The following is a 12,115-nucleotide window of genomic DNA, read 5'->3' on the forward strand; positions in this document are numbered from 1 at the left end:
GAAATTTATTCAATTTTAATGAAAGTAAACTATTTAAAGAGCTACCAAATTGGACAGCACAACTCTAGACTTGTCCTTTTGACCTTCTTTGAATTTTTCAACTGACAACTTCTCTTGTCATTTTCCATGATTTCAAAAGGCAAGCAAGCATGGAGAATGGTTTTCATTTAGGGGGATAAGTTCTTCGTCACCTCCCAGCCTCAGTTTTCTCATCTGTAACACAGGGACAATGACTGTCATTGTGTCTCAGGGCTATTTTGAGGAGTTAAGGAAAGAATACGTGTACAACCCCAGGCACAAGGCCTGGCATATAATATCCACTAATTGTTATTAGTTTTGCCCAGTGACACACGACTAATAAGTACCAGAATCAGAATTTGAACGCAGAATGATTCAAAAGGCCACAAACTTAAATAACACTCTCTAATGCCTTTCCTCACCAGAAGAGCCCCTTTGGTTTTATTTCCTACTCTATTTTAAAAAAATCTGTCTCTGAGAAGATGGATATTCTCCTTAATTCTAAATGTCCTCTCACTGCTCAAAAAAAAAAAAAAAAGAATTCTTTCTACAGTGTTCTAAGCTGCTTAATCTGTTTTCACCCTGCTGAAGTTTGCCTCCATAATATTTGTAGTATTTCATAGTTACTGAGATAAGCAAACCCCATCATTCTTAATAAATAGTGAGTGATTCAGAGTTCCATTCTTACAGTAGAAACTAGTCTAGCTGGATATTGACATATGGTACCTTACCCACTGCAGAGAGAAAAACTTCATCGGTCTTTGATAAAAAAAAGACATTCTTTCGAAAATCATGTGCTGGATTTAAAATACAGTCACTTAAAGAGTGGTGTGTTTAAAAAAGAAAATAAGATAACACACCATGACTGAATTAAGAGGATGGACTTGGTCGTCTGTTCAGCCCAGGGTACCAGCCTGTGTGCCGTCAAACCGGCCTCTCCTCTCCCCTCTTGTCAATCCTGCTCTGCATCTCAGGGACAATCCTGGGGCTGCATTTCCCAGAGTCCTCCTTCCAATAAGAGTCTGCGTCAGATTCAGCCACTGACACCCTTGCACAAGATCCAGAAGTTCTAACAGGAGGGGAAACCCTGTTTTCCAGACAGTAGACAGCAGAGGTGAGGTCTGTGGAAGCTTCCAGGCAAACGCCTGGGTATAAGTTGTCTCTGGGCTGTGGGGAGCTTTCCAGCTTCATGGACTGGAGCAGTGGGCTCCCTGACCTGCGCTCCCAGCCCTTCCAGGGCCCCTGGAAGCCTCTGGCTGTCTTCCTCCTTGGTGTACCTAGAATGACTTCTGTTTTTCTCAGAACCCTAACAGACACTTGGGAAAGGTTTTCGTTTTGCAGTTTTAAGTATCCTCCCTCCAGACGTTCTCTCTGTCCTGCCAGATGCCATTTCCCTTGTCAGATAATTTGGAACTTGCCTTTGCATCACAAAATAGCTGCGTGTCTGTACTGTTTCCTTCTTGTTGCTACACACTGTTCTCATTTTTTGTTAAAGAACTTTGACGTTTCTTTTCCATATGAACCTTCACTGAACCCCCTACGAAGCAGCTGTGACAGGTATGACTGACTTCATGCAGCAAGTGGGAAAACCAAGAGGTTAAAATGAGGGGCGAAGTCCAGACTCGCTTAACTCGGGGCCCAGTAATCTTTGCGTGAACCCACGTTAGCACCATTTCCTAAAACACCAAGAGCACATTAACAGCCTTAGAATAAGAAAATAACTCCGTGTAGAGCCCATTAAGCAAAGGAAAACCCCATTATATTATCGTTAATCTGTAAAACTATGTACATCTTTCTACCGAGCTTGAAAGGTGCAGGCAGAAGGCAGTGTTCCATTAAGGTGCGCAGTGAGACTCGGAGAATTCAGAAAGTATAAAAATGATGTTTCTCAGCAGTGTTAACATGCCCCAGGGCATGGATCATAACGTACATGTTAATTTCAAGTCAGGACTATATGTCACGAGAAAATATCTGTGTCATTAGCTGTTGCAAATCAAGGTATTACAGGCATTTGATTGTAAGCGTCACCCTTTCCTCCCAGGAAATGTTCAACTACTTTCTACCTGAGAATTTTCTACAATGGACACAAGGTTTGTAAAGATCCGAAAGTGTGGCGATTAATTTGAGAACCTTTTCGCCTTCTCGTGAGTTGGTTTTGACATCTGGGGTTTTCAAGGTAGTGCTGATCTATGTTTGTATAACTGAAGTGGTCTGGTGGAATTCCCCACACCATTCATCAATGGGAATGAGATCATAATGATCAGGTATCATTTATCATAAGTAATTATTAATGGGATTGTAATTATTTAGACACTGGATTCCTTCCCAGATTAACAGAGCCTGTTAATTAACTGGAAATGTTTGCTCTTTTGCACCTGCCAAAATTCACTGTATTTTCCTTCGGGCTTTTATCTTGCCCCAGTGCAGCTACAAATTATAAATGCCAGTCTGGCCCAGAGTGGGGGAAGGATCTGTCCTCCACCCTCCAGTGGGATGTTGGAACAGGAATGTTTGGCTACTTGCTTGGCTAATATAGGGACCGTTACTGGGAGAAATAAGACACCCAAGTTTATGATTTGACTTCTTGGATTTTGCACGGCTTGTACCAACACTGTAGACACACTGCATGGTCTGCAAAGATTTGAATTGAAAATTTTTTGTTTTTTTTTTTAATAAATAAGAAGTGTTTTAGCATCCTGGTCTCAAAAGTAACATTGTTATAATACTACTCATCATCTTCAAGTTAGGCAGTTTTTTTTTTTAGGCACAGATTAAACTATCACTCATTAAGTACACCACAGTTAGCCCTAAAGCGTATTTTTTTTCATTTCCTTTATGGTTTATTACAGGATACATATTTTTAAAATTTTTCTTGGAGCATCATAGTTGATTTACAGTGTTGTGTTAGTTTCAGGTGTACAGCAAAGTGAATCAGTTATGCATATACATATATCCACTCCTTTTTAGATTCTTTTCCCATAGAGGTCATTACAGAGTATTGAGTAGAGTTCCCTGTGCTATACAGCAGGTCCTTACTAGTTATCTGTTTTATATAGTAGTGTGTGTCTGTCAATCCCAATCTTTTCCTCCCCCCACCCCATAACCATAAGTTTGTTTTCTACCTCTGTTTCTACCTGTTTTGTAAGTTCATTTGTATCATTTTTTTTAGATTCCACATATAAGTGATATCATATGATATCTGTCTTTGTCTGACTTACTTCACTTAGTATGATCATCTCTAGGTCCATCCATGTTGCTGCAAATGGCATTATTTCGTTCTTTTTTATGACTGAGTAATTATTACAGGATAGTGAATACAGTTCCCTGTGCTCTACAGTAGGACCTTGCTGTTTATCCATTCTATATGTACCAGTTCGCATCTGCTAGTCCCAAACTCCCACTCCATCCCTACCCCGCCCTCGCCCCCGCCCCTACTTGGCAACCACAAGTCTGTCCTCTACATGAGTCTGTTTCTGCTTCTTAGAGAATTTCATTTGTGTCATATTTTAGATTCCACATATAAGTGATATCATATGCTTATTTCTTTGTCTGACCTACTTCACTTAGTGTGATCATCTCAAGGTCCATCCATGTTGCTGCAAATGGCATTATTTCATCCTTTTTTATGGCTGAGTAATATTCCATTGTATAGATACACCACATCTTCTTTATCCATTCCTCTGTCCATGTACATTTAGGTTGCTTCCATGTCTTGGCTATTGTAAATAGTGCTGTTGTGAACACAGGGGTGCATGTATCTTTTCGAATTAGTTTTGTCTGGGTATATGCCCAGGAGTGGGATTGCAGGATCATATGGTAGCTCTATTTTTAGTTTTTGGAGGAACTTCCATACTGTTCTCCATAGTGGCTGCACCAGTTTACATTCCCACCAATGGTGTAGGAGGGCTGCCTTTTCTCCACACCCTCTCCAGGATTTGTAGACTTTTTGATGATGGCCAGTCTGACCGGTGTGAGGTGGTACCTCACTGTAGTTTTGATTTGCGTTTCTCTAATAATTAGTGATGCTGATCATCTTTACATGTGCCTCTTGGCCATCTGCATGTCTGTCTGTCTTCTTCGGAAAAAGTCTATTTAGGTCTTTTGCCCATTTTTTGATTGGGTTGTTTGTTTTTGTTGTTGTTGAGTTGTATGAGCTGTTTGTATATTTTGGAAATTAAGCCCTTGTAGGTCACATCATTTGTGAATATTTTCTCCCCGTCCGTAGGTTATCTTTTTGTTTTGTTTATGGTTTCCTTTGCTGTGCAAAAGCTTGTAAGTTTGATTAGGTCCCATTTGTTTATGTTTGCCTTTATTTCTATTGCTTTGGATTCCTATTGCTTTGGTAGACTGACCTAAGAAACCATTGGTACGATTTGTGTCAGAGAACGTTTTGCCTATGTAATCTTCTAGGAGTTTTAGGGTGTCATGCCTTATGTTTAAGTCCTTAAGCCATTTTGAGTTTATTTTTGTGTATGGTGAGAGGGTGTGTGTTCTAACTTCACTGATTTACATGTGGCTGTCCAACTTTCCCAACACCACTTGCTGAAGAGACTGCCTTTTTCCCATCGTATATTCTTGCCTCATTTGTCGAAGATTAATTGACCGTAGGTGTGTGGGTTAATTTTGGGGTTCTCTGTTCTGTTCCATTGATCCATATGTCTGTTTTTGTGCCAGTACCATGCTGTTTTGATTACTGTAGTAGTAATTAAAGTAGTAGCTTTGTAGTAGTATTGTCTGAAGTCTGGGAGGATTATGCCTCCTGCCTAAAGCATAATTATAATGTTTCAAAAATACAGCATGGTGGTTAAGAGCGGGGGTTAGCAAACTACAAGCCATGGGCCAAATCTGGCCCTCTGCTTGTTTTCATAAATGAAGTTGTATTGGCACCCAGTCACACCCATGCATGGATGTGTGGTCTATGGCTGCTTTCCCACCACCACAGTAGAGGTGAGCAGTTGAGACAAAATCATCTGGCCTGCAAACCTAGAAATACTGGCTCTCTGGCCCTTTACAGACAACGTTTGTAGACCCTTGGTTAACAGCTTGTACCCTGATTACAGACTCCCCAACTCTGTCACTATGAGCTTTGTGCCCTTGGGCCTTGGTCATCTCATCTGTAAAATGGGATATTAGCACCTACCTTTGTGGGGCTGTCAGGATGAATAAATGAGTTACCATTCGTAAAATGCTTAGACCACTGCCTGACACATAGCTGTGCTAGATAAGGGCTCGCTAAATAAAAATCGTAATTGCTCAGAAAGGGAGCTCGTTAAGTGGGCATTTGTGAGACAGATGGCCAGGGTGAGAGGTGCAGTTTATGGCTATGGAATAGGCAAGGTCAGCTTTGTAAGGTGAACTTGGTAGGGTTAACTAATTCCCACGTAGACTGCCCTGACCTCCACCCCTTAGGCTCAGAGAAGTCAATGGGCTCAAAACACTGGGCTGGATCTAATGGACCCTCTGAAATGAGTCCTGGCCAAGGATCACTGCTTCACCCCCAGCCCCCAAATAGCTCTCAGCTATTTGTATTGATGGGCCCAGTCTAGAATCACAAAATGTACAAGGCAACAGAAATTAGTTTAAGTGATGAAGAGCAGGAATTTAGAGTAGGAATTGGAGAACTTATTCTGTAAAGGGCCAGAGAGCTAATAATGTTGGCTTCATGGACCACAGGATTCTGTTTTAGCTCCTCAACTCTGCTGTGTGGCTCAAAGGCAGCCATAGACACTGTGGAAAGGAATGAGCCTGGCTGTGTTCCCATAAATAGTTTATTTACAAACACAGACAGTGGGCTGTAGTCTGCTGGCCCATGCTTTAAGGCATGAAAGAGCAGTGTTAGCGTAGTAGCTAGCTCTCCCTGGGACCAGGGCTCAATTCTTGCTGTAAATAAAAAATGGATGGAGTTAAAATGAGTAATTTTGTTTATTGGCCGAATGGTAGATTAGATGATTGCTTGGTATATTTCCACTCCCTCCTCTCAACTCCACGCGAAGAAAATATACTTCCCTGCACCAGTAGCCTTGGGCTTGGCCGTGTGACTGGCTTTGGCCAATAAGAAGGTAGCAGACATGGTGCAAGCAGTGCTTTGAAATGTGCTTGCATAGTTGGGCTTGCGCTCTTGGGCTCCTTGAGAAGGACATGGCCTGGGTAGCCCACATGTCCAAAGAGGATGAAGAAACCCATAGAACAGACCTAGATCCAACCTCCAGCTTAAAGCAAGGCCCAGTTAAGATTAGCCTTGAGCAGCTAACCCACAGATGTGGGTGTCGGTGAGCAAGAGTAAATTATTGTTGGTTGAAGCCACTGAATTTTGGGGTGTTTGTTATGCGGCATTACTGTAGCAACAGCTGACTGATCAAGATTTTCTGCATATTATTATTCAAGATGGACCCTGGTATGTGTTGATGCTCTGACAAAGTCCAGAATAAGATGTGCCTTTTTATAACTGTAGGACAACATCCATCAACAGATGAATGGATGAATGGACAAAGAAGATGTGGTGTGTGTGTGTATATCCATACACACACACACACACAGAATGGAATACTACTCAGCCATAAAAAAGAATGAAATAATGCCATTTGCAGCAACATGGATGGACCTAGAGACTGTCATACTAAGTGAAGCAAGTCAAACAAAGACAAATACCATATGATATCACTTATATGTGGAATCTAAAATATGACACAAATGAACTTATCTACAAAACAGAAACAGACTCACAGACATAGAGAACAAACTTTCAGTTACCCAAGGGGAAAGGGGGGAGGGATAAATTAAAAGTTTGGGATTAGCAGACACAAACTACTATGTGTCCAAGAGATGGGGGACAAGGTCCTGCTGTGTGGCGCAGGGAGCTATGTTCAATACCTTGTAATAATCTGGGATGGAGGAGAATGTGAAAGAATATATTTAGATAAAATTGCCTACCATGTGCTTCCGCTTATGACCACTTCCCAGTAATGCCGGCCACTGTCAATGAACACGTTTCCAGCTACGCCGTAGCTGCCTTGGCTGGTGAAGCGTTCAGGCGTGTGGCTCTTTTTGGATGATGACTCATCACGTTCTACTGTCAAGTTATCGTGGGACACCTTTAGCTTGCGATGTGCAGATTTGGGGTCCAGTTTAAATGGTTGGCCTGGAAACGGGTACAAAACAGAAAGCGGAAGATGAAAAGAACTGTTGATTTTAACATGAGCAAGAACGTATTTTCAGAATCAGCTTTAAAAAGTACAGGAAAACAGTAACAAGCATGTCCCTGCCATCATGAGCTGGCAGTCAGTTCTAAGATGCGGATGCAGGGGTGCTACGCTCACAATTCGACAACAGCACGGGCAAGGATCAACCAGAACATGTGGTGTAAGCTATCCTGGGGGAATCCCAGCCGTACACCAGCAGCACAGGTACATACTGGCTGAACAGCATCCGGGAAGGGAGGAGAAGATGAAGGCTTCATTTTCAACCATTCCCATGTTCAATCAGCTTAAAATGGGTTCATGCTCAGTAGACTTCAGACCAGAAACCAAACAAATCAAGACTGCAGGTTTTCATGTACAGAATATTCTACAGGCTTATATTACTTTGAGATTGTTCCAAATTAAAGCATTCCTCTCATGAGCTTACAATGACTATAAAGTTGTCTATTTTTCAGCCCACAAGATCAGGCAAACAATGCGATGGTGACACCTGGGTTTTGCCTTGTGAGTTCATTTGTATATATAAGAAGGTCCTCTCTCTTTCACATTTGTGTTTTGAAAATTGAACCGTTATAAAATCTTGGGAGAATCGCACCTGAACATCTTGCTGTTAACTGTTACTTCTCCGAGAATTCACCATTGGTGTGGAGGCCACCCTGTCATTCAAAACAACGTTGGTACAAGGCACTTAAAGGCAGGAAATGAGTTACAACGTGATGCAAACACCATGATGTTCAAACTCCACAGCCACTGGTGCAGCTGGGAGGCTGCTTCCGTGCAGTGCACGGGTCTCAGACAATCACAGGAAAAAGTCTGGTAAATCTGCCTGTGGCAATACACGATGGCTGAGAAACTGAGGCAGCGAGCCTGGAGCAGTGTGTGTGACATCGCATGCAGGTAGGCCAAAGGATTTCTAGTCGCTGCTTGGATACAGACATGACATCAGCACTTCTAAAATCCTTTCTTTTAGATCGGGGACCAGCATACTTTTTCTGCAAGAGGCCAGATAGGAAATATTTTCAGCTAGGTTGGCCATGTGGTTCCTTCTGGGGCCATTTAACACTGCAGTCCTCGCGTGGAGACAGCCAGAGACATAGGTAGACAGATGGGCGTGGCTCTGTGCCACTAAAAGTTTATTTACAAAAACAGGCAGCTGAATCTGGCCCACGGGCTGTAGTTGGCTGACCCATTTTAGATTTCTGTTCATATCAAAGAAAAGCTTAAAGGGGAGCTGAGAAAGTGCTCAGCAGGCAGTGGGTATTCTCAAAGGCTGTAAGACCGGCTGGATTCCATGTGTAGTTTAAATTTTGGCTTGGTTTGTTTAAAAAAAAAAAAATTTGTCCTCAGGAATGATCACACCAGCAACTATTAGGGATAAAGTATGAACTAAGACAAGAGGAGTCTGAAGATAGTTTGCTTAAAAGGTGTGATAAACCATAATGGAAAAGGACATGAAAAAGAATGTATATATAACTGAATCACTTTGCTGTACAGCAGAAATTAACACAACATTGTAAATCAACTATACTTCAATAAAATTGGAAAAAAAGAGAAAAAAAAGGTGGAAGATAGAACGTGCATAAAAATAATTGGACCCGGGCTTCCCCGGTGGCACAGTGGTTGAGAGTCCGCCTGCCCATGCAGGGGACACAGGTTTGTGCCCCGGTCCGGGAAGATCCCACATGCCGCGGAGCGGCTGGGCCCGTGAGCCATGGCCGCTAAGCCTGCGTGTCCGGAGCCTGTGCTCCGCAACAGGAGAGGCCACAGCAGTGAGAGGCCCGTGTACCGCCAAAAAAAAAAAAGAAAAAAAAATTGGACCCTAATGGGGGGATTAGGAAGGCATTCCATAAAGGCACGCACCCATCATTGACCGTGAAGGCTGTGTTCTGCTTGCTCTTCTTCCAGTGAGGAAGATCAGAACGTTAGAGCCATTGAAAAGACTGTACTTATAACGGTGAACTACATCGTGTTTGCTTCAGCTCCCAGCCTCACTGACACAGGCATGGAGCAGGGTCATGCCATCTGATGTCAGGCCCAACCCCCTGCCTTCTCGGAACAAATTCCACTTGGCCTCGGATGTGTTTCTCAAGGAAACTATGACCTACTCTGTCTAGGTTCAAGGCTTTTGCTTTGATGAGGGCAAATTAGCACAGGGAACAAATTAATCATTGACTTGGCTAAAGAATTCAATGCACTGTAGGACTTGTACACCTAAGAGTTTGACAAACTACAGCCCGCAGGCCAGATTCAGCCCACTGCCTGTGTCTGTCAATAAAGTTTTGATGAAGCATGGCCATGCCGTGCTTTTTGCACGACAGAGTTGAATACCTGTGACCAAGACCATCTGACCTGCACAGCCCCAAATAGTTACTATTTGGCACATTACAGAAAAAGTTTACCAACCTCTTGTACGTAAGTTAATAACATCTGGTCAATGACTGCATGTCTAGACGTAGAAGATGACATTACCTGTCTATATGAAATGAATACATTATCTTTGGTCAAACCGGTGAAGCACAAACAAGATGTCTCTTAGATCTACTCTATAGAATTAACCTCAGTGTATGTATATATTCATGTTTTTTCTTAGTTACTCTCTGAGGACGTTTACTTCTTTACCAGCAGAAACATGGAGAGGAGAAATTAGCTTATGTTTAAGAGTTAGGTATCTTAAACACGTATACCTGGAATAAAGTTACTTGACTACTGAAATCAAGGATTTGGGTTACATGAGGGTTTCTCTTAAAAAGTAGTTCCTGTTGACTGGCTGGCAACCCTAGAACGTGCTGTGATATTGACACACTCCAAGTGACTCTCTCTTGGGAGGTCTTATGCAAAGAAACACCATATTGTACAGCATAATATTTCTAGCTCAAAAACATGTAAAGATAGATGAGCATAAAATAAAACACAGGTGGACAGAGAGAGGGGGAGATGGCAGTGTTACAAGATGCACGTACCGCCTGGCTCGCCCTGTGTTGTAGGGGCCATCCTGAGGATTGTGGGACGTCTCCCGTCATCCCTGGCCTCTAACCACTAGACACCAGTAACATCCATCCCAGCTGGGACAACCAAAAATGACTCCAGACATGGCTCAGTGTCCCTCGGGGGACCAGAATCACCTGATTGAGAACCACAGACCTGGACAGCCATCTGGAGTAAGAGAATTCCTGAAGAAAAGAGTTAGTAATTTGCTATTCTGCTATGGAAAAGAATGCTGTCTGCCAGTTACAGCGCCCCGACTCTGTGTCAGGCTTGGAACCGAGAGGAATCTGATGCAAAACCCAAGATTGCGCACTGGCTCTTTGCTTGCTTTCTGAGGCTGTCAGCGATACCTGCGACAGAGAAAAGGAAAAGAAGCGGCGCTAGAGGCAGCTGAAAGGAGAGCAGATGAGAGACGACAGCTCTGCTGAGCTGGCGGCACCTACTGTTTGTCTTCAACTTCCCAGGCTCACTGCTGCGGCTGCCCGCCTGGTTGATGGCCTTGACAATGAAGATGTACTTGGTGCCGCTCTGCAGACCGTGGACGGTGTAGTGGTTCTGCTTGATGTTGGGCACAATCATCCAGCTATCGGCCGAGTTACACAGACCTGCAAAGCCAAGCAGACGTGATGGGTTGTTTGGTGTGCGCACGGGGTAGATCTGCATCACGTTAAGGTCTCAGGATTTTCGGTTCTTTGAACTGCAAGTGGAGAGCTTTGTCACTTGGTAGGGAGACCAGCAATCAACTCGAGTGCTCAGTGTCCTGCCTATAACTAGGATGGCAACCTGTATTTATTATTATATATTCCTTCTGTGTGCTCTCAGTGGAAAGACCAACTAAGATGATTATATTGCAGATCCTGTTCCGTGCGGCTAGGAGCAGCAAGGACTGTTCTGTCCAGGATCTTAAGCACCGTCTAGGTGCACGATGTGTGACTAGGTGCCGTGGGATGAAAAGCAAGCAAGTAACCACGGATCCCTTCCCCAGTTCTCATGATGATCGTTCAGTTTTTTTTTTTTTTTTTTTGCGGTACGTGGGCCTCTCACCACTGTGGCCTCTCCCGTTGCGGAGCACAGGCTCCGGACGCGCAGGCTCAGCGGCCATGGCTCACGGGCCCAGCCGCTCCGCGGCATGTGAGATCTTCCCGGACCAGGGCACGAACCCGTGTCCCCTGCATCGGCAGGCGGACTCTCAACCACTGCGCCACCAGGGAAGCCCGATCGTTCAGTTTTTGATCTCATCAATTTTGAGACTCAGAAGGTGAGAGACCCGGGTCACGTATGAGAAACTGACTTCACTAACGCAGATGCCGTAGGTTGCGTTTTTTTGCCTCTCCTTCACCCTGCCCTGGATCCATGTCTAGGTGACTTTGCAGTTGCTCCTTCTAAAGACATGGGGTAGATTCTCTTACCTCACAGCTTTGGATTTGGCCACGTGACCTGCTCTGGCCACTAGAATGAGGCTGAAATGATAACGCGCCAGTGGCCAGAGGAGGCACTACACGGCCTTGAGGGTTTGTTGCCCCCTCGTGCCACTGCCACAGGGACTGCCATAGGGAGAAAGTGCCCGATAACTTGCTCGTCTCATCGACTGCCCAGCCGATTTGGGAGTGAGACCAGCAGAGACTGGCCAGCAGCAGGGCAACTTCTGACACGGGACCGAAGCAAATGCTCGTTGGGGTTGTTTGTGACCCAGTACTCTCCTGGTCGTACTTCAGGACATGTGTCCCTAAGAGAACCCTGGCGTGGCAGCACCTGAGGGCAGCTCAGGGCCCAGGGTGGCTCTGAGACAAGCATCAACAGGAACTGTGACCAGCTGCATCCCTAGCATGGCTCGTTCCAGAGACGAGCAGGGCTGCTCCCCTGGCTGCATTCTGCAGGACGTGGTTTGAGGGGCAGGCTGCGGATTTAGGAGGCTT

General features: G+C 44.2%; 1 protein-coding gene and 1 long non-coding RNA gene across 5 annotated transcripts in view; one reads left to right on the forward strand and one right to left on the reverse strand.

The window, feature by feature from the left end:
• The window catches only part of LOC309796381, a 173,070-nt gene that overhangs the window by 134,742 nt on the left and 26,213 nt on the right, over nt 1–12,115 (forward strand). The window lies entirely within an intron of this gene.
• The window catches only part of MID1 (midline 1), a 183,825-nt gene that overhangs the window by 4,515 nt on the left and 167,195 nt on the right, over nt 1–12,115 (reverse strand). For both annotated transcript variants that reach the window (XM_082609418.1, XM_082609417.1), the window contains exons 8-9: nt 10,643–10,804; nt 6,949–7,156 (exon numbers count right to left, since the gene is read on the reverse strand). In XM_082609418.1, the coding sequence (XP_082465544.1) occupies nt 6,949–7,156; nt 10,643–10,804 (370 nt within the window). The remainder of the gene's footprint in view (nt 1–6,948; nt 7,157–10,642; nt 10,805–12,115) is intronic.

This window comes from Mesoplodon mirus (assembly GCF_964341445.2).
Source record: "Mesoplodon mirus genome assembly, chromosome: X".
Classification (NCBI taxonomy): Eukaryota; Metazoa; Chordata; class Mammalia; order Artiodactyla; family Ziphiidae; genus Mesoplodon; species Mesoplodon mirus.